General features: G+C 37.3%; 1 protein-coding gene across 2 annotated transcripts in view; it reads right to left on the minus strand.

Annotated features, from left to right (window-relative positions):
• LOC139993526 (venom dipeptidyl peptidase 4) overlaps positions 1 to 21,996 on the minus strand; it is a 317,337-nt gene extending 295,341 nt beyond the window's left edge. The window contains exons 1-2 of one of the 2 annotated variants that reach the window (XM_072015337.1): positions 21,410 to 21,996; positions 19,402 to 19,610 (exon numbers count right to left, since the gene is read on the minus strand). In XM_072015337.1, coding sequence (XP_071871438.1) covers positions 19,402 to 19,428 — 27 coding nt within the window. In that variant the 5' untranslated portion in view covers positions 19,429 to 19,610; positions 21,410 to 21,996. Of the gene's footprint in view, positions 1 to 19,401; positions 19,676 to 21,409 lie in introns of both variants that reach the window. The other variant, XM_072015338.1, reaches the window with a different exon arrangement.
• Positions 21,997 to 23,900: the final 1,904 nt, after the last annotated feature.

The raw sequence follows: 23,900 nt of genomic DNA on the forward strand, positions 1-23,900 counted from the left end.
CTGTCCCATATAGCAATTTGTAGTAGAAATACATTAGATAGCACTGTGATATAATAACTGTCCGACACAAAGGAATTATAATCACAGTTTGGTTTGAACCATTCGTTTTTAATTGCTACGGATAACGTCGCCAGAGTAGTATAACTGACAAAATTCTCAAATTCCCCATATTTAAGGACAAACATTGCTCAACAAGAATCGATGAGCAAGAACGTGTAACGGCTGTAACGAACGAGCATGCTGCTTTTGCAAAATATTATTTGCGATTAGATTTTCATGTACTTTCATTATACTGAAATCTTGATTTGACAAAAAATAATGAGTGTCCCATGTAGCAGTTTGTAGCAGAAATTCATTACATAGCACTGCGATATAATAACTGTTCGACACAGTGCAATTGTAACTACAAGATCGTCTCAGCCATATTGTTTAAATTGTTCCTCGGCAGAAAAGAAGGAAATTCTTTAACTGGACATTAGAATTGAATGTATCTTTACTCAGATTCCCCATATTTAAAAAGTAACAAATACTGCTCAACAAGAATTGTCGAGCAAGAACGTGTAACGGCTGTAACGAACGAGCATGCTGCTTTTGCAAAATATTATTTGCGATTAGATTTTCATGTACTTTCATTATACTGAAATCTTGATTTGACAAAAAATAATGAGTGTCCCATGTAGCAGTTTGTAGCAGAAATTCATTACATAGCACTGCGATATAATAACTGTTCGACACAGTGCAATTGTAACTACAAGTTCGTCACAGCCATATTTTTTAAATTGTTCGTCGGCAGAAAAGAAGGAAATTCTTTAACTGGACATTAGAATTGAATGTATCTTTACTCAGATTCCCCATATTTAAAAAGTAACAAATACTGCTCAACAAGAATTGTCGAGCAAGAACGTGTAACGGCTGCAACGAACGAGCAAGCCGATTTTGCAAAATGTTATTTGCGATTAGATTTTTATGTATTTTCATTCTACTGAAATCCTGATTTGACTAAAAAATAATGAGTGTCCCATGATTGCAGTTTGTGGTAGAAATACATTATATTCACTGCGATATAATAACTGTTCGACACAAAAGAATTATAATCACAGGTTGGTTTGAACCATATTTTTTAAATTGCTATACAAGTGCTGTGGAGGTGATTTAAATGACAAGATTCTCAGATTCCCCATAATTAATGAGTGACAAACATTGCTCAACAAGAATCGATGAGCAAGAACGTGTTACGGCTGTAATGATAGAGCAAGCTGATTTTGCAAAATATTATTTGCGGTTAGATTTCTACGTAGTTTGATGTACGCTTACATGACGTACTTAATTACAGACTCATTATAACGTCAAATAGTACGATCTACATCGAATAATCATTATTACAATTTTTGTACACCGCATACCACGGTGAGTATTTGTTAAATTTCTTGGCGCAAAATCATCGCTCCTGGATATCCCATATGCAACATGCAACTGCTCTGGTCGAATCTTGTCGATTTCGCCCCGTGAATTTCGCACGGCGACCCGAAATCGTGCCAGAGCCGGTAGAATGGACGTTACAGACCAGTTCCGGCCCAACGTTTCACGGATCATTGTTCCATTTTCGCAGCGAGTGCGTTTACCCATGCGGTTGCCATTGTTGCTACATTTCTGCCGATAGAAGGTCCTGTTTTCACGAAGCATCGGCCACACACGTGACAATGGCGGCGATGCAAACTCCGGTGAAACGCGCAATTAAAATGTATAATGAAACGTTAAATCGCGCGGAAATTATAGCTACTCCAAATGAGCTGCGACGCGCACGCGGTAAGTGGAATTTTTATTTCGCGCGTAGATTAAGAAAATGTATGGACCAACGCTGTTAAAAAGTGGAAAAACGTAATAAGTAGCTGCGTTGTAATTTTCTGTTCGAGGAGCAATGTTTCCCCAACGGGAATAAAAACAATCTTCAAAGAGATATTACGTATATTACGCTAGTGTGCAAGAAACGTTTTTCCGAATAAAAGTTCAATTGCGCGTAGTTCCTTCAAAACAGCGTGTATTGAGTCTAAGTAATGTACACATCGTACAATGCACATTCTTAATGATTAACTTGTTTCGTTCGTTACAGGTTGATATGAATTGTCGGTTCTAGAATTCTTGGAACAGAGTTATTGTTTAATCTCCATTTCTTAGAGTTTCTGTTAAATCGATTCTGATCAATATGAAATAAAAGCTTGTCCAGGATAGAATAGATATTTCTAAACTTCTACACACGATACATTTACGTTCGCAGAAACTTTCGTAACGCTTTTTATAAACGGAAAAATGAAACTCATACGAGTTATATCATACGAGCATTCTAATCGCCAATGAGCAATAATGATATTTTTACTACAAATCTTCTTAACACTGAACACTCGTGACGTATAGGAAGTTTCTTTTTCCTTTACGCTGCTGATAATCGATGCAAAATCTAATACAAACATTATCGACAAGCTAGAAATATGAATTAACATCGAAACTGATTAAAAACGTACGACACCGAGCGTACGACTATTTTCATCGATCACTCTGTGTATGGCTTCAATTTTATCATCTTTATCGCGTCGCAGCTTGTCTGTTCGAGAGTAAAATGTGCGACGTAATTAATATTCTCAAGCAGTCAAGACACTGACTGCTGTTTACTCTTTCCAGGCAAAGTTCTCCGTTTCGAGAGCATGAATTCAAACACAAGATAACGAAATTACTTTATCGTATGTCCCGACGGCAAATAGACTTTGCATTGTTTCGCGCTCGGCAAAACTACTCGGCCTGAAAAAACTCAGTTCTCGCGAATCAACACGACGCAATTTTTCCTTTCTCTTTGATATGTCGCGCGTGTTTCAAGCCAGTGAGAGCACAAGTATTCGCGGTGCACGCGCGGTCAAGTATTTTTCGCCAGACGTTTTATCACCGTGGCACCGCTTTTCGTGAAAATTACGGACGCGGGTAACGGCGAACGTAACCAGCAGAAGAAAAAAAGAGGAGAAGAGGAGGAAATAGTGGGCGAAAAGAAAGAAAAAGGAAAAGAAAAACACATAGAGACCTTTCAGCAACTTACAGAAATATTTCAATAGGGTAAAAAGCTACGTGATTGCCACTTTTCAGCCACGTTTCGCAGGAATGAATGTTTCAAACGAATCTGGCTCTACGATTTCGGCGAACGTTATACATCGAGTATTTGCAACTAAACTGTTTCCGCTTGTACCGCTTTTAACAAACGCGTTTAAAAGCTCCTTCAATGACAACAGTTTTACCCACGATAAATCCGACAACTATTAACAACCGCTTGCATATCGTTACACAAGCGCTCTGTACAAACACGTACGCGCGCAGTGTAATACATGTTAATAGCTTGGTACATATTGTTAATGCACTGGTCGCAGACCAACGTTTCACGGCTGAAAAATTTCCTATGCAAGTTGTTAAATATGAATAAGTAATCGCGAAATACACTTTTTCGCGACATCATCGGCGTTGAAAGGTAACGTGATGAAGGTAACTGTTTGAAATAACTAGAAACATAGGAGACTCGCGCGGTTGTATAATAATTATGCGAGAAATTTCGACTTTGCGACTCTGCTATTTTGCTTGCAACGAAGCTGCCGTGAAAGGCTGTGCTTTTCAAACTCCTGCTATTCCTTTTTCACTCCGCCTGGCCATTTCATTTTTCGAAATTCCATTTAGGTTATAGAAGATATAAAGGAGGAAAGTGTGTATTAGATTGTTCGGGGAAATTCATAGCGAAAATTCCACAGAGATTTAACTGGAATTTCTTAATTTCCCCCCTTTTGTTAAATAATTTTTCGTCTCCTTCGGTAACGAGCTCTTTTCGAATAGCTTTTACGACCTTCCAGAGTATTTCGTTTCTCTTCTATGTACTTTAAACGAGTCTTAGCTTCCAACACAGCAAAGAAACGTTCAGTAATATTTTCTAATAACTAGAATTCTCGTAATAAATTTCTACGATATGTGCGAATTCTTATTTCGCGTATCGATGATACATCGATTCAGCATTATCGCTGAAGAAAATCTCCCAAAAGAAGAAACTTCCTTCGTCCACGAATTCTGAACGTTTGTTCTTAGTTTCCTATAGCGAGCGAAATAAAAGCAGCACCGTTCCAACGTTTCGCTATTATATGCAAATGTATAGCAAAAAACGGTACGAGCTTTTCGAACATTCCTGCACTTGTTAACAGAATCGAATTGAACACGAAGCTGAAACGAGGCGGAAATTAGACTTTTCCTTTTTCCTTTCTTCTACATTAAAATAACGGATCGCGACCGTGCACGCGTGTAATCGAGTCGAATGGACGTGAAATGAAGCGAAGTAACAAAGGATCGGACGACTCGAGTATTTTGCACAGGCAAAATAGCTTTATGAGGCGATTGTAGGGCCCCGTTTACGCTTAACAAAATCGAATAAATCGAGTCGAAACGGGGCCATCTCCGATTTCAAACGTTTCCTCGGTTGTTTCATACGCAAACAGAAATTTGTTCCTCCCCGTAAAGAGAGGTAACACACAGGGCGTTTGAAATCGTGCAGCGATCGACAGCGTGGGCAATTTCACGTGGAAAAATACATCGAAAATATAGCGAAACATCTTACCGTATGACGCTTCGTTCTCGAGAGAACAGAGTTCGAGGATTTGTAAGACGTACTTGAATACGTCTAATTTAGTTAATTAAATCTAATGATTTATTTAATCAACCTACGTAGGTAGGTTATTCTACGTGCGAAGATCAGTAAAAAGCGTAGAACAAAATTTGAGTATTCGTTCAAAATAAATTGGGAAAATTCAATTTCTTTAAAAATTAGGCTTCGAACGAAAAAAAAATGTTATTCTATATTTTTTTTCTTTACTACTTTCGCTGATTGTTTGCTCGCACCTACTCGACAATTAACCAAATTCGCGTGCACCAAACAATTTTCCAAATTTTATTTCATCCAAAACGTCGCACGATATGGACGAATTTTATTCTGCCCTTTCGACGTACCTTTTCACGTAGCGTTCTCTCTTCTGTCGATCGTAATACGATTATAGACGTACACGCGTACCGAGAATGATCTTCAAAGATACTTGCCATCTTGAATCTACGCTAATTTAATGCACCATATTTTTCAAACGTGGAAAATTCGCTAATTAACTTTATTATCGTGAATTTATTTCCTTCGCTCTGCCGTCTCTGCTAATTAAAGTGGTTATCGACGTTGCAATTTTCAACGAGGACGCGCAACGTACGCTCGTGGCTATCTTCCAGCGTAAAAAAATATTCCAGTAGCTTTTCGTTTGATTTCGTAGGATTCGATCCGCGGCAAAGTATGACCTAGTCTCCTGCGTTCCGATGAACAGGCTACGACTTCAACATGGTAAAACATGATATTTCTTGCAACCATGAATCTGCGCGCTGTCGATGAAACGTATCTCGCGAATAGTGCGAAATACAAGCGTCGATTAGTTAAAAACGAACGAAATATTCATCGGCCGACGACAGAGAGACGGACAGAAGAAAAAATGCTATTAAATTTTAACGGACTTGTCGTTTAAATTTCAAATGTGAACTTTTAAATTCGAACCTTCAAGGTATTTTTCGTATTTTTAAAATCTGCATTTTTCAGCTGGAATATATAAATTTGAAAAAATTTACGGATTCGTTATCGAATTAAAAACATTGGAATGTTGGTTCAGCTTGCGAACGTAATTAGAAGCGAGATAATGGCTGGCGGTTGCGAAGAATTCAAACGGCAGACAGATGGACTTTCATGAAATTCTTTATGCCAAATTTACTTCTATTCGCGACGGATTATGCCGCTGCTTCAAGTTCGTCGCGCCGTTTCAATTTGATTCGTTTACACGCGAATCGTTCAATCAAAATGTTATCGGCTCGATTCTATCCGATTTAATGCAAACAAGTTTCCGCGCGCCGATCTCGCTAAATTGAACGCGACAGTGCGACCGAAAAAGAAACATCGAAATAGAGATACGCTTGCTGTATGCAAACACGCCGATAAGAGAAGGAAACTTTCTTCTGATCGGATAAAAAATGAGAAAACTTGAGAAATGTTGTAGCAGAGTAGAACCGAAAGAGGATCTTCCTGCTATTTTCATGTAATTTTCAACATGACAACTTTCTATAGTAAATATGCAAATATTTTTGCCAGCTACTCTACATAGGTTTTCAAATCAATTCATATCGAATTATGCAACTCTGTACTTATTAACAAGAACGTTTAATGAGATCAATTTACTTATTCATCACGGATAAAATACGTTTAATAACGAAAAAATTAAAATATTGAATATAAATTGCTACGTGCGTATCTGAAAATTTACACAAAAGATTCGTGAACTTTCAATTCTTGATATATAGCTACGTATACGACGAATATTAATCGTCCATTAATACGATATAAATATAAATTAATATAATATATTATTTCTCAAATTTTAACGACATCAACTTACGATATATTAGTGGGAAAAAAAATTCAAAAGATAGTTTAAAATAATTCTAATCCTGAAGTGATCCTAGTAACGAAATATTCATACGATGTCCGAGATATTTTCACCGACTATTCCATTTAGAAAATGATAATCTTTGACATCGAAGGGCCGTGTACTTCAATTTGGATGGATGAAAAAAGATGTGAAAAATTAACCGAGTGGAAAACACGATCAAAGCAGGGCAATTTGCTCGTTCCATTTCACGTTGAACTTGGGGATTTTTCATGAACAATCGGATTCCACATTTATTGATAATCTGTTCAGAGGCGGTTTCATTGGCCGTTTCGCCTCAAGGGTCGCTAATTACTTACAAGATTAATTCCCGGCCGGGTCCGTCGCGGATATTATAAGATTAAGTTGCTCTTTTACGTCATGTTAGAGGGAAGAAGCCATTTTTCGTCGACGATGCTTTTCACCGGACGTGAAAGAAAGAAGCAGCAACAAGCTCGCCAGGAATTTATCGTCTTCTAACCTTGCAAACGACAATGCAATTTCGCCAACGTGGCTCAAAGCTAACTCGGTCTCGGCGTGTTTCGCTTCTGTACCATTAATTCCCCATGCCGTGCGATTTTCAATGACCAAAAAATAAAGATAAAACAAAGAGAATGATAAAACTTCAATTTTCTACAGTTTCAAAACTAAAGTGGAATACTTCGACTAAACAGGATAACATAGTTCAGCTAGTGGATATAATCTACGATCACGATCCCATCCTTTCTCTTAGTTCTTTCTCTTTTTTTTTTTTTTCTTTTTCTTTTATCTCCATACTACCACTGTAGTCAACCACTTTCACTTTCAAGCTGAGCCAAAAGTTGTTACGTTCTTTATTAAGTTCGAATTGCTCAGCGGGTCTATGGAAAGTTAAACGAGGGTCTCCAGGGTGAAGTGGGCCCGAGTTTTATGATACGGCGAGTGCTACCGCGAATGATGCCGAGTCTGAACCTCTGAAAGCATATCGCGAGCTTTTAGCCTGACTACGGTTATTTCGGCCACGACTCAAAAGAAAAAAAGAAAGACCGATATCATCCGACGATCCTCTTTTAATAATAATAATAATAATAACAATCGTTTTCACGGCTGATGATTAATCCGGCGTTTAGCAATTGGCCAAAGAGAAGCGAATTAATTTAAAAATACCAATCGTAGGTGGAAACGAATGGCTGATAAACCCGATAGAAATCGAAGAGCAGAAGCGATCGCATAAAAGATACGAAGAATAATATCAGTTGATTAGTCGGCGCGTCCGATAAGCTTTGAAAAGGGACAAAGATTGCTGTCAAAGGATTTTATTTTCGAAAAGGAGAAATAATCCATAGTCGGAACACATGCAGCGAAGAGTGAACAAATAACAAAGTATCGGTGACCGACGATGCAACTCTGTTCCCTCTTCTTCTCGTATCGCGAATTGAACGTAGAATTAGGTCGGCCGTACAAAGAAACGCGCAAATATATTTTTTCCCATCGGTTTCCAATATCGTACGAATCAACTTAACGCTGTGACAAACGCCTTTTCAGCATTCGCGTGATCATAGCGAGCCTCCTCTATGAATACATTTTCCCTTTGTGCTTGGTCTTTGGATCGCAGAATCAGGTTGCGAGACTTGGTACACCAAAGAACATGCTGCTCCGTAAGCCTAAGCCTAAGCTTAGGTATTTCACGGCGGATGCATCAAGTTGCGGGTTAATTGGGAGAGGAAGATCGTAGATGTGTTTTAAGTACACGGCGTAATTTAACGATAGACGTTCCACGATTGTTATATACCTTGGAATATATTTATTTATCCTCTTGGTATATATTTACAAGGTGGTGTATAATATATTCGATATTATATGCCTTGTAAATACGTATAGACAAGTATATCAATATATATCATATATATTTATATCAACATATTTATATATATATATATTTATATATTTATATCAACGAATGAAAGCTAAACTTTCATTCGGGTATTTTATAAAAAATCATTCGAACCCAGGGAAGTACGAGAAAAGATTTTGTGAAAATCTGTCAAGACACAGATCGAACCAAGTGCAAATCGAAAGTACAACTTCGATATGCTGTTACGTTTAACGCTAACTCGTTCTATTGTATTATCCGACTCTTCAATTTCTCAATTGTTGTTGATAGAAGAATCTATACTAGGTCAGAAGGACAAAAGAAATAACAATCAAGTTTGACCTCGTTTGACCGAGCCTGCTAAGGATACCGTTAAGAAAATCTCTACGTTCGAAATAAACGAAAACACCATAGACGATTCCTCTAAGTCGGTAAACCTCGTCCTGGAACAAGCCGAAGCAAATAGTGGCGCAATTTAAAAATGCGCTATATTCGAATAATAAACGCGGTTGTGCTCGGAGCAACCGATAAACTCTGCAAACAGGTTGAAAAAGAAATTCTGCAAACTCAATCCTGGAACAGATGGATCCGCGGAAACATAATCATTTGCACCGTTGAATGGTATTCGCGATAACAGCCTCTCCATCCCGTGGACCTTCGTCAACGTCGCCCGCCCATCCCTTTTTCTTGCCGCCCTGTTCCTTCGGAAATTACTTGGCTGACGTTCCAGCAACAAAAGCGATTCGACCGGATTATTACAAGAAAGTGTGGCGAAGGCGTAATTCGATGGAATACACCGAATAACTCGGAATTACTTTGTGGCTGGGCAGAGATCACCGGTGGAAAAGATGGTCGGTCGAAAGCACTCGGCTGGGTGCCTCGAAGGAAGAAAAAGGAGAAGAAGAAGGAGGCGACGCTGGCAAGAAGAAAACACCAGCATCGCCATTCGTTTTCGCGGTTATTGTAGCTCCATTCTAGATGTACGTACACCCGTTATCTGCGTGTAGGTGCACGCCGCGTACCTACGAATTCCTTCCGGAACCATGGTCGTTCCACTAAATACGCGAGATCCAATTTGGACGAACACCAAAATTCGAAGAAATATACTGGCCCGCGTACATGCGCGCATATATGGATATATAGGGTGAGTCGTGAGAAACAGCACAGTTAAATATCCAGCTTTGCTTGGTGTTGCATGGACAAATTTCTCGGTGGGAAAAAAGTTACGCTGTTTCAAGCAGCGTGTACGCAATGGCGAGAAGAATTTTTCTCATGCTCGTTTTTTTTTTTTTTTACGGAATTTTAAGATATATTTTTTAAGCCATACCCGTGATGTTTTGTACGCCAATTCAGCGGTTCTTACCCTGCGATCTGCGAACCCCAGGAGGCTACGAAGTCCTAGAGACAAACTTATCATTGTATCGTTCGAAGCAGAAATATTTGGCATGCGTATTTGCTTGTTCATAACAAACCTCTTCTGCCCAAGAAGGTTATCGACGAGCTATCGATCAGTGTTTGAATTATTTGGCACATCGGAGACATAAATCTCCTGCTAAGTGTTGGCCATCCGCCATAACGGAAAATTATTTAACGAAGGTGCTTGGTAAGCAAATGGTTAAAGGAAGCTGCACAGGTCAGTTCGTAGTTGAGAACAAATTTCGAAATTTCATTAAGAACGAAAGGTACGCGGTATTAAAACCCAACGTCGCGAAGAATTTCCTGTTTTTCGAACGTCCAGTATTAACGACAATACTGAAACCAGACGAAACATTAAAAGCAAATAGATCACCCAGTAGAAGTAGGTGCATGCACGGATGCACACCGCACACGTATACACATGGCCCTTTATGTAAGACACATTCGGCAGCGAGACGTTCAATTTCAACCAGAGACTCCCTGCAAGCGTTATTGGTACTGCTGACTTCGTCCCCTGTGAACTTCCATCCATCGGTGTTCTTCCAGTTTCCTGCTTTCCGCTTCCGTCACTTTCTAATTGTCCTTGACGAGATTTCGTTTCCGTGAAACTCGTTTTCCGAAACAAAGCTCCTCCTTTCTTCCCTTTGAATCTATTAGATTTTACACACAACGTGAAACAGTTGCGAGCAACGAGCAGCAATATTTCTAAATTTCTTCCAATATTTCTGCAAGAAGATTCGACGATCGAAGTCGAATATCTGCGGCACGAAACTCTTCCTTTCTCTCTTTGAATCTGCCACGTTATATTACATTGCGTTGCGTCTATTATATTATTAGATATGACTATCGCAAATAAATTTCTTAATTTCTATGAATCGTTTTCCGAGAAAATTCAACGATCGGAGCCGAATATTTCCCGGTAAAAGCTCCTCTCTACGTTCTGTCTTTCAAACAGCTGCATTTTACATACAACGATTTTACTATTGCAAGTAACAAACGATAGCGTTTCTTAGTTTCCTCGAGTCGAGTCGTTGTGCAAGAAAATTCAACGATCGGAGCGGAATATTTTCCGGCGCAAAACTGCTGTCGTTCTCTCTTTGAGACTGTTGCATTTTACACACAACGTGGACACTGTCGCAAGTAACAAGCGATAACGTTTCTTAGTTTCTTGCAATCGTTGTGCAAGAAAATTCAACAATCGCAACCGGATATTTTCCGGCACAAAGCTGCTCTCGTTTTCTCTTTGAATCTATTACATGTTGCGCGTAACGCGGAGACTGTTGCGAGTAACAAGCTGTAATGTTTTTCGATTTCTTTAGATCGCAGCCCAAGAGGACGGAAATTCAACGATCGAAGCCGGATATTCCGAATATTTGCCGACGATAGACGGCTCGGTAAATAGGCTGTCTCTCGTGTTGCCCTCTCTTTTCGACTCTGGCTAGAGTTATAGCGAGATATACGGGCAAGCCCATACCGTAAGTCAGCCCGTGCAACTACACAAGATGTTAAACTCAAGGAAGATGAAAGTACAAAGTCTGCTCGTGACACGAGTTAACTTCAAAATGGCTCGAAATGCCAAGATTTCAACTTGCTCGGTTGATGACAGCTTTGTTACCGACTGTTCCATGCCGACTCGCCTCTCTACGAGCAAAAACATTTAGCACTTCTTGCTCCATGTCAGTCGCCCAAAATTCCCTCTCAGAAATTCCTTCTGCATTTCCTTCCAATTTCCTTCCACGAAAATTTCCAAAACTTTTGGATTTCGTAACAGTTATCTCTGTTCGCATGCGAAATCTTCCACCTCGCTCTTCTTCTTCCAACGATGTTACGTTCGCTAACTTGGAAATCTCGCTGTACATCGGATTTACAACTAATTTCGTTGAAAAAATTCATTATAAATTGTACGTTTGATCGTCTACGAAAGAACAGATGGATATCTCGTGAAGAAACCGAGGGAACACGGAGCAAAGAGACAACGATGCTCGATATCTACTTTCATCGATAGCGCGATCGTTACTTTCAATTATTGATTATTTGCAAAGTATCTTAAAAAGACGCTACAAAGATCTACGAAGAGAAACGAGTCTCCGTATATTTCAATAGAAGCGAAGTTTACCGAAAAGTATTCGTTATATAATAAACATAGTTGTTATCGGCGCGATGAAAAGTCAAGGGGAAATAGTTGAAATTTTCATACATATTTATTCGTTACATCTATATATCGTGGGATGATTGTGAAAAAGACACACAGAAAATGAAAGAAACGAAAGGTCGAGGAGAACCGGAGGAGAGATAATCTCCGCAGCCTGTGTCCCAACGTAACGAGGCAACGTAAGTGGAATAACTCGAAAGTTAAGATAAACAGAATTTACAATGGAAATTTCTTTTCATAATCAGTCGAGTTTTACGGAACTCCGTACATATTTTAATGCCGGATTCACAGGCCACGGTTAACCGGTGACCTGGTTGCCGTTGAATTAACCGGAAAGTAAGACGAAACGCATCGAAATTTCTCGAATTTTCAAAGCACGATCTTTGCTTGCTATTGCGGTCGCAATTTCCGTATCCATTTTTCTAACTGTCGCCTTCCTCCGTTAAGTGTACTCCTAATAATACAACGGAGCTAAATCATTGTTGCGGCTGACCATCACCCAACCAATCTACTTTGTGCCTTTGTAAAGCGAAGAGCCGATCGAAAAGGCTTTTAACGTGATAACCGAATTTACTTAAACAATAAACTCGCAACATACACCGTCGGTAGCTCGCGAACCTACTTGGACATTTATCGCGAAACATTTCTCCGAATGTATCGCACGTATTATACGAAACGTCTCCAAGTGATGTCATCAAAGTTGTAATAAAAGTATGTGACAACTGTGTTACCTGTTGGTTTCGCGTTCCTTTAACCTGTCGTTTAATCCTCCGTCGAAAAACGTAGGAACAATAAGTTGGAAACTTATTGAGCAGAGAAACTCGGCAAAATCCAAAATCATCCGGGTAACCAGGTTATTTCTTGCAAAGATAATTTGCAAATATTCCACGTGAAAGCACTGGTAATCCGAAGAATTTCGCCGTCCGTAAAAATTTCCAACCGTGAGAATCTTAGGAGTTCACATTCCGGTAAGGGCAAAGAATATTTGCGTAGCCGTAGGAATTCCCAGAGAAACGGAATGATTAACGTTACCATGAAATCGTTTCGTTCTTCGACTTTACCGCGTTATGGACGACCCGGTTAAAAATAGCTTCACTTCCACGAGACGTAAAACGAGTCCGTGAACGCGTAATTATGATCACCAGGGAACGACGGTAACGGCTCTGTTTTCCAAACAGCAGGAGTTTTCATTAAAGGACAAACAGTATTCCGAGCCATTCGTTATCGCTTTATCCGAACCTCGTAACAGTTCGAGAGCACTTCGCGCCGTACGGACCTCTTGCACAATAGAACTGGTACGCAATTAGCCAAGTGTCGCTCTAATAAGGATTTGTAGGATAGGTTGGGTCAGGTTAAATCGGCCTGTTTACAGTTAAACAACTGGACGGACTGTCCTCGGATTCGTGGTTCGACCGTTCGCTGTCGCACAGTTCGTGTTTATATGACGAACAGCGACTCGTTTCACGTCCTCGAAATTAGTTTACCCTAGAAACCGGACGAAAAGTTAGTTAATCCCTGATAAACTCTAAAACCAAGGACTTTGTTCCTTCTCCTCTTCTTTTGTTTCCTTTTTTTTTTCTTTTCTTCTTCTACGTTATTGTTTCGTCGTTGTCTGGCGTTTCGTCTTTAACCTTCTCAGTTTTCGCTTTTATTTTGCCTTTTTCTTTTATTATTGTTTCTTACGATGGGGAACACTAGGTCAAGCGTAACTCATACGAACGTCACGCGACTCGTTTCGATGTTTGCAAATTATCTTCAGGGGATACTGTGATTTGACCTTAGACTTTGTTTGCAATTTTGTATCGAATCTCTGCTGTCTGTTCAAGCGTAAATTGAAAAAGAAGAATTGAATTTTCATTTTTTCTATCGCAATTTCCGAACGTTCCACGCGAAGACGGTGATTTCGTAACGGATACGCTCGTTTATTTGTCCCACGCGACGTTCTTCTAATATTTCTCGAAGGGAAAAACAAAGCGACCCAGCTATTTATTTTCATCGATACGAACATTGTTATCCTCGCATTACGAACTAAAGAGTAAAAGAGATAAGAAGCGATAAAAAGTACCGCGATTTCAACGACCTTACACAATCTTTTTACTCTTTCTTATTTAGTTTCTTCTCTCGATAAAAAAAAAAAAAAAAGAAACGAAAGCAACGTCCGATAAGGAAGCAATAGTGTTTTATCCTTCTTTTTCTATCTTCGTCGATGGGAGAGAACCAGAAGCATCGTTGCGGATGCACCATAACGCTTCGTAATATTATACCTTGATGGGAGCGCAGGCTATCGGTTATCAACTTTTTGAATTATCAACGGGCCAAGTTAGACATGTTTGTAACGGATCGGCAGGAAGATACAAACTTACGATGCACCGGTTTCGTGCTTCCGCTGTAAAGTTTCCCACGTTACGTTTATAGTTTACGCCCGCTTACATTAGAATTAGACCTAATTTCTGCACGTAACTGTGCGCAAAGCGTGTACAAGTGTACGTATATAAACTAACTGCCATTTACGCTATTTTATTAGCTATTTACGTGTCTAGGTTTTCACATCCACCCAGTTTCTAATTCAACTTTTATCCGTCGTATTTGAAATTGCTATTTTTTGATTTCTTCCTGATACTTGGTAAAATCCTCGAATATTCTACGAATATGAATTTTATTTTCATGTAAAGTCGTTTCAACGTTTCCCTCTCTTTCTACGCTGGAACTTGTACCAAGTACCTTTGATATTTCCGCCGGTGTGCATTTTTAATCACCTTCTTCTATTTTCTTTCCTCGAATCACCGCGCTGCTGTTTCTCTCTTTATCACTTTCAATTCCGCCCATAGCGTCCTTGCGGAACTCCTTTCCCCCTTTTATTACCCTGAAATTTCGATATCTCTGTTTCTTTCATTTTTGATACCTTGCAGTGAATTTTTTTTTTATTACTGAAACCTTCCTGCCTCCTTTCGTTTTATCGCGGAAATTCCTTTCTTTCTCTTTTTTTTTTTTTTTTTATCGCCTTCCCCTTATTGAAATTTGTCCTCCTTTTGGTGTCCTTGCATCGCTACTTCTGATTGCCGTAATCCCCTTTGCCATTGTCCTTGCATTCCCCTTTTTATTACCGTCACCCCTTTTTCAATGTCTTTGCGCCGATCTTTGCTAATTAAATTTTTCTATCGTTGGAACATTGGCGGCTTCCATTGATTTCAGATTCTCCTCTAGGATTATATCGATATGCCGCGGCAAAAGGCTGCGCATTTTTATGCGTCTATGGGAAATTTCAATTTATATATTCAAAAATATATAAAACAGCGAAAATACCAGTAACTGTTACAATATTCCATAGACAAAACAATTCCCTGTTTTATCTTTTCATTATCTTCATAGAAATATGCTGTTGAGAATTTCGGATCTCAATAGCCGAAATACTTGTGTATGAACACTAAATTTACATTTGGAATTTATATTAGAATAGTCATATGTTTATTTTATAAATGATTCCAATGATATTCATCGATACACGCTTGCACGCGTCTCGGCACTTTTTTCCATATTCGACCGTTAACCCACTTAACAGTTTACATTCATTTGTTTTCGAGACGCCACGCGCACACACACCTCCACACACTGATACTCACACACAAGTAACACTATTACGAGTCTAATCTAATCCAGCACACAAAATTATACATATATCAATATTTGCATAAATTTGCCTGATCCTCGCTCTATGACGATATATTGGGTTGGCAACTAAGTGATTGCGTATTTTAAATAAGAGGGAAAATTCAAAATTTTTGCTCGAAAATATAACTGTATTCAATTAGGTATTGCCCGTTTTTGTCGACGACCTTTTGCCATCTTTCAGGCAGTCCCATTTCATAATTCCATGTTCATAAAACTTCTGATTTCTGCCAGTAGATGTGATTTTACATGTGCGTTTGAATTTAATGTGATTTTACATCATCAGCGTCATTAAAAATTTGTATATGTAGTAATTAGTATTAGAATATTTTTGGAAATAAAATTACTATATATATAATACTAATATACTATATATATAGTAGTTAGTAGTATAGAATAGCAGTAGTTAATTAGTATATATATAGTAGTTAGTGGTATAGTATAGTAGTAGTTAATTAGTATACGTGTACGTATGTATGTGTATATATATATACGCATACTAATTAACTACTACTATATTTATATATATTTATATATATATTTATTAGTACATTTATATATTTATATATATTTATATTTATTTATTTATATATATATATTTATATATATTTATTAGTATACGTGTATATATATATATATAAACACGTATACTAATTAACTATTACTATACTATACTACTAACTGCTATATATATACTAATTAACTACTACTATTCTATACTACTAACTACTATATATATAGTATATTAGTGTGTATATATACTAATTAACTACTAATATATATACTAATATATACTAATAAAGTGTATATATATATAGTAATTTTATTTCCAATTTTAATCCTCGGGTATATAACAATTATTAATGTCAAATAATAATAAGCAATACGATCGATAATACGATCAGTGTCGAACTTGCGTATCATGCGATTTTCCTGGTATCAAGAAGCGGGCTTTAACGGATACGATTTAATGGATACGGCGAAAGAAATATGACGAGCGATAAAGTTTATACGTTCGATCATTTTTACTGGCGAATCGGTAAGAAGTTGTAAAGATAAGAACTCACAGGTTCAATTACAGTCACATTAAAGATAAGTAAGTTTGGATACTATTTCCAAAAATCACGGTATTAACGCGTTACTTTTTCTCAAATAAATGATTATTGTCTTTCATTTACGTCATAAATGTGTTCTAATGTCTATAGCTGGCCATGTACATAGAACGTGAAACGTACATTCAGTTTCTTTCGCAATGATCGCAAATGCAAGGAACGTTTGCGATTAAAAAAAAATAAAAAAAAAGTACGTGCCGGTAGAGAAACAGATTAAACAGTCTCCTTCCTTCTTCGCTGAATAATGAATGAACAGATAAAGAATGCTAATGGCACAAGCTTGATTCTTCGTTTACGTGTGTTCAACTGAGAAACGAAGTGGACGTAAAGGTTATAGCTACGATAAGTTGCAAACAGAGAGGATACCGCTTAAAACGAATGAAATAGAAAATAAAGAATTGCGTAATGATCCTTTGACATTTAGAATTGTATCGTACGTTTGTCTCGGTTTTAATCCGCTGGATAAAGCAAGAATCCGAATGATCGGTAGCCAGATAAACGAGCTGCCACGCCGGCAACCTACTGAAGATATTTTCTGAATTTAACAACGCCGTTAAGTTGAGGCTGAAAGTGCGTATAACGATCCGCGTAATATCATTGAAATTGTTGCGAGACACTTCAGCCTGTACTTCCGGTTAAAACCGTTCATCACCGCCCAAGATTAAAACACGCCATCCTCCACATCTTCCTCCCCTCCCCCCCCCATAAATTCTTAAATGAAAACGCCAGCTCCCCGTTACCGAGCAATAAACGCGACATTATTTTTTTAACCTCGTTAATTGAAACGTTGCGAACATGCAAATTGCAAAGGCGAATGAATAAAGCCGGTATTTTTCCATTATCTTGACTCGGCTCGGATAAAACTCATTTGTATAGCTTCATTAATCCCCTGATTCTGCTTAGCTTCGATACGCTAAACACTTTGCAAAAAAAAAAAGATTATTCGAATATCGTCGATGATATTGAGATTGAAAATATTGGAATTATTATATACCGAAATTACTTGGCAATAAAGAAAAATACAATTAAATACAAATAAATACAATGGAGTAAAATTATTAGAATTGAATGTGAAAATATCGACAGACAGATACGAAGATACGAAGCCCGTGTGTAATATAATTGTTTTGCGTTTGTACGATATCCGGTACACACATGATGCAGCGATATTAAAGCTAATCTCACAGATATATTTTTCTCAAGTACTTAATTCCACGTAATGAAAGTGGCACCCGAGAAACATCTGCAATTATAATAATTCAACGTATAAACGCAAAGAACGAATACGATTAGTGTCTTTCTTTTACAGACACGTCTTTTACAACGACGCAAACATGAAACCTAATCTGTCGAACGTTGTGATCTTTAGTTCGATAGAACAAAATTGATCATACGTAATTCGATAAAATAATATAAAACAGAAAATATTGTGCATCCATTATTTCCTTACAAAACGAAAGGAACTTTTCGGACGACCTAATATATAGGAAAAGTTCGATAGTATTATAATTAGTATTATTCATCAAATATTTTATTCCACATAATGAAGATGGTAGCGTGTCGTTCAAAGGAATCCGATCCTTTGCTCGGGACAATAGTTGCTAATTCCATGGTGGATGTGAAAAAATGAACCGCCACCCCCATCCGCTTCATATTTTTAATCATTCAATTTGAATCCTCGCAAGAGACAAGGAGGAAGCCCGTACGAGCGAAGCTTTTAAAATCGGCGACTTTAAGGGAGAAGAAAGATGTACGGCGAGACCTGGAGATAGAGAGGGCAGGGAAACGAAAGTTCGCTGATAAGAAACGAACACGGAGGGCTGAAGGAGAATCCAAGGGAGAAGAAACACCAACGAGAGGGAAGATCGGCGAAAGAAAGAGGAAACGCACAAAAGGGAAAAGCCAGCAAAAGAACTACTTTCACAGGCGGAACCCATAAACGGAGACTTAGCAAAAGAGTGATGTGACGAGAGGAGAAATTGTACAATTCTCCAAGTAAGAAAATAGAAATAGACAATGATGCGTTCTTTGTTTCGTTGTTAAAATATTTGTTGGAAAAATAACTTAAGTGGGGACAATGTACGATGCGAGGAAAGGGAGAATTTGTAGAAGGAAAAGATTTAAAAATTCTCCAAGTGGAGGAAGAAAAGTAGAAAATAATGCATTATCTGTTTCGTTATTAATCTTTAACTACAGCCTCGGCTGATCCGATATCCTTATTTGTTAAATCATTCTGTTGTAAAAATTAATCCAACATAGATTCGTCTGCCAACATTTGTTTACCATTGATAATGAAATTCTGATAATCAAATGTATGGAAATATATTCTTCTCAGAAAAAGCAGATCTGTAATCGTCAGAGAATTGAAATATTTGATGTGAGATTATAAAATTATAAAAGAGAAGTCTATAACCTACTATCTTGTAATTTATCTTGCTCTCTCTTTCTCTCTCTCTCTCAATTCAGAAATATTATTAATTATTGCGCAAGATGGCCATGAAGAAAGGTGCGGATTTGAGGAAAGATGTAGAGGCGAAGAATGAAATAGAAGGTGGACACAGGATATTGGTCATCTTGGTAATTGCTTGGTAAAGCTTGAATCGTCAGAATTTACAGTGTGTGGAATTGCGTAAAATGAAATTGCGTAAAATGAAATTGCGTAAAGTGAAATTATCTGTTACTCACGCTTATGTTCGGTACGCCTTCCGTCATCGTTGTCGTGTTTCTCTTGCGTTCTTCTTACTGACAGCAACACACTCACCTTTTTTCTTGCACATTGCAGTTTCGCACTTTAGTTTTTTTTTTCCCTTTTCACTTTCCTACTTTCCCCTCGTTTAAGTGAAACATCGGGTCTCACGTGTCAATAACTTCTTCGAGAATGGTACTCTTGTTCCCTAATCGAGCGACCTTTGCAAATTTATCAGAGAACGAGCCAATGTTTTTAGGTATACGAAATTATCTAACGATCGAAAAATATATAACTTGATAACGATTATTTTATCGCTCTTAATCCTACTTCGTTCTAAAAATTCGAATACTATTCCCTGTTATATTCTATCGTCACACGAGAACGAAGAATTGAACCGCCTACAGTGCTACGTAACATGAAACCTATGTACTCGTTCCTTTTTTAGTTTCATTTCATCTGTTCACCACTGTGTTACTGTATTTTATTATTACGTTATATTGTACTAGCAACGGAACATTTATTTATAGCTATCATCGCTGAAATTTCGAATCGAAGAGAAGAATTATAATAAATTACCTTGATAATTGCTAATTAATCAAACGAAAAATTTTGGTCGTAAATAAATTAGAACAGTTTTCGAACGATATTCGTGTTCTCTTTACAAGCTTACAAAATAATCGGTTTCACGAAATTTTTGTTAAATTTCCTTCTTTTTCTTTTTCTATAGTCATACCCCCACCCCGATTTCCATAATTCTCCGCTTCCCCAGAGATTATTTCAGAAGAAGGAAAGTCAGGCGAAATGAAATACAACTTCTTACTTGGAACGAATTACTTCATTAATCACGGAACTTTTGAATTACCTCTTTTTTTCTCGCGGCGTCTCTCTTCGCGTCCTTTAAACTCCGCAATAATTAACGAGAATCAGTTCTCGAGGTATCACGGATGCAATATATAAGGATTTCCCGTGTTAAAACACCGGGCTTCTTCGCAAACATTTGCCGATCTTTTTTACGAAGGACATTTTAATACCTGCCTGCTACATAAACTACTCGAAAGTGGGCAATTTAACCACACGATCGCGAGTAAAAATTATGTATTGATTTATATGTAACGAGGTATTGTTATTTTATTATTATGAGTTGATAAAACTAATTTTACAGATATTACTAGGTATGCAATGAAATACTGACATTTGCAAGAGCCAAATAGTTATGGAACGATTTTTCAATCAAATTTATATCCAGACCATGGATATGTATACATTTATTGGAAATTTAAATGCACAAAAATATCTAGAATACGTATAATATGCAAAACTATAAATTAGTTGTTTTATTAAATCCACTGAAATAAGAATAGATAAATACATTTGTAACCATTGTATCATTTAAAACCATACTTGAATTAAATAAAGGCTAAACACGTATATACATATGTATGTGTATCAATATGCACCGAGCAATTGATTTACTAATCGTATAAAAATAACCTCTACATTTGTAACCATTGTATGTTTCAGAGTCATTCTCCAATTAAATAAAAACTAAATGTGTATATACATATATATACTGTATGTACATTATTGTATCCCTTGAAAGATTAATTTACTACAATTAAATAAAAACTAAACATGTATGTACATTATTGCGTCCCGTGAAAGGTTAATTCGTCAAACCGATTTATCATTAATTTTTTCAAATTTTTTCGCAAACCCACGTACACATGCGTAAACCAATGTGTACTTGACAAAAGTGACACATTAAAGAAGAAAGGAGACAATTAATAACATGGATTTCAAAATTGGAAGAGGGGGGATGTAAGCGCGGGAATACAAATGTACATACGTAAGTGAAAAGTAAAAAATTGCTAACACGGCAAATCTGTGTCGAAAAAATAACTTCTACGACAAACACGTCTACCATGTATTACCAATGCAACTTTTAAACATTGCGAAAGATCGCTCCGTTGGCAAACTTTATCCTTGATAAATCTGTTTACGTACACATTCAGTTAACTGCGACACGATTTCTCTTCCAAAAATGACGCCTCTCAAACTTCCGTCACTCTTGTACCATTCCCGTAGAATTCACTGGTCCGAACCACCGAAAAACATGTCCCGAATACCATCTCCAAATACATCGCACTTTCTCCGTCACATGACCTCTAATTACGAGCTACGAATTCGTTTATTCGCTTTCACGACGTTTATTGACAAGCTATAATACCGAAGTGTCAATGAACGACCTAACAACCTTCAAGAATACACTCATTTCATATTAGAACACGGTTTAACGAATTCTATCGAATTGAGCACAAAATCGAATCGTATCGATAGTTATCGAACATTAGATGGGATCGAAAATTCTATAAGAACGATCGCCCTGAGCTATTTGTCGTCGATTTCACGGATGATACACGCGCACGACTTAGATTAATATACGTCGCTTGCCCAATTCAAAGTCGAGTTTCATACAAAAACTGGTCGCGTAAATAAAAATAACGCATTCGACTGTTCGAAGTACGATCGAAAGATCATCCAGCTTCGACGGCTGGCGGCGTACTAATAACGGACAGCCACGAAACGCGGAGAGTCTGCCTTACCGGCGCAAGCGTCTCTTCGAAGGAAGCGCAGATCACTGATACCAACACAACACCGCCATGGGGAATACCACGGAACACAAACACATCGATTGTATAGATACCTGTTGAATGTCGGGAGTCACCGGCACGTTGGCGGTCAACTAAATCGAAAAGAGAGCGAACCTGCATCAAGTAGATAGATAGGTACAACCTTCTGTAATCTCAAGACGTGTCCTTCGAAATCGATGATCGCTTTCGTTAAGCCTTTAACACTACAACTATACTTGATTAATAAACTGCGGATTTTTATACAAACTCAGAATATAATTAATATAATTAAAAGAATAGAACTTGGATAGAGAATTGTCTTTTATAAAAAAACATTATACTTTAATTATTTTATGAAATTTTTCATATAACGTTCATCCTGTGCAATTTTGCACCTTTAAATTTCTTGTAAATGTATACAAATCCGCAGTGTGATGATTAAAATATTTGTAAAGTTTGTATCGAAAAAATGAAAATGAAAAAATTTGTGAAAAAACACATGAAAAAATACATGATGAAAGAAGGAAATAAGTTTCTATCCAAACATTTTACAACAAGTTATTAGAGTTCCTAAAACTGAAGTGTAAAAATTTCTATGAACTATTAAGAATTTGTCATTATGGTAGTTCTGACGTTAAATACGATTTTCGTTAAAAAAACAACAGAAACATTTTATGAATTTCGACAAATTCAGTGATAATTATGTGATCAGATAATGAAATTGAGAAACTTATAAAATGTAGAATCGATCAGTTTGGCTTCTAAGAGACGCAGATATAATTTTATATTTATATAGCTATACCTTTTTTATAAAATAAATCTTCGTATCCGTATGTAAGCGCGTATATTTCTATATGAAGTTTCGTGGAACTTTGTTTCCAAAAATTAAGTTCATTTATCGATATGGTGATAATGATGATGTATCTGACCGTGTTGTTATTTTACAGAGGAAAAATTTTTAGAAGAACAATTTATGAGAATATATATGATACAAGTTTTTATCAAACTCTCAGGAAATGTGCCTTTAGAATGTGCTAACGAGGATATGGAAACACTATAGAAATGAAAACATATAAAATAATAAAGATCAATTATGCGGAAGGCAGAAAGACGGGTATGTAGACTGGTTTAATATTTTCATTGAGGTAGTTGAACATGCGACGTAATAAATATATCTGAGAAGTAAAAATTGAAATTTCTTTATTTCTTTTTTAAGAATTTCAAGGTTTTAATATAAGAGAAAAATAACAGGGACCTTGTACACGAACCGGATACCGATGTATACATTTTATTTCTTCTTATGTATACTTTCAAAGACCTTCGAATATTATTCAAAGAGTAAGCTGGACTGTAGAAATATTCTCGACGACATCTGATAAAAGGTCATGTAAATTGAAACTTGGGATTGCCCTGTATCGTGGACGCAGGCTGTGGAATCCTGCGGTTTCTCCCAACATGTACTGACGATAAAAGAAACAAAACTGCAGCTGGTCTGAGTGCAACGTTCAGGATGCCATGTAACCACAGTTTATAATCCGTGCACCGACGAATGCTCTCTGTCTCCAGTTTTAAAGCGAATTTATAACTGTACCACCGTAGAGAATGGTTTTTACTAAGAAAGGACAAAAATTTCAGGGATTATAAAGTTGTAGGATTTTGGAGAATTCATGGGTGGAAGAAAATCATACCGTTTCATTATAATGATTTATTTATTATAAAATTATGCTTCCAACAAATTGTAAAGGAATATATGCATGCATGGAAACGAATCGATCGGACAGGCGATCATTAAAAAAATTTTGTTAATCGAACATTGATACACAGTCCTGTACGCGTTCCATCGTAGATTCGTACCGTTACGTTTG

Source organism: Bombus fervidus, chromosome 13 (genome assembly GCF_041682495.2).
Source record: "Bombus fervidus isolate BK054 chromosome 13, iyBomFerv1, whole genome shotgun sequence".
Classification (NCBI taxonomy): Eukaryota; Metazoa; Arthropoda; class Insecta; order Hymenoptera; family Apidae; genus Bombus; species Bombus fervidus.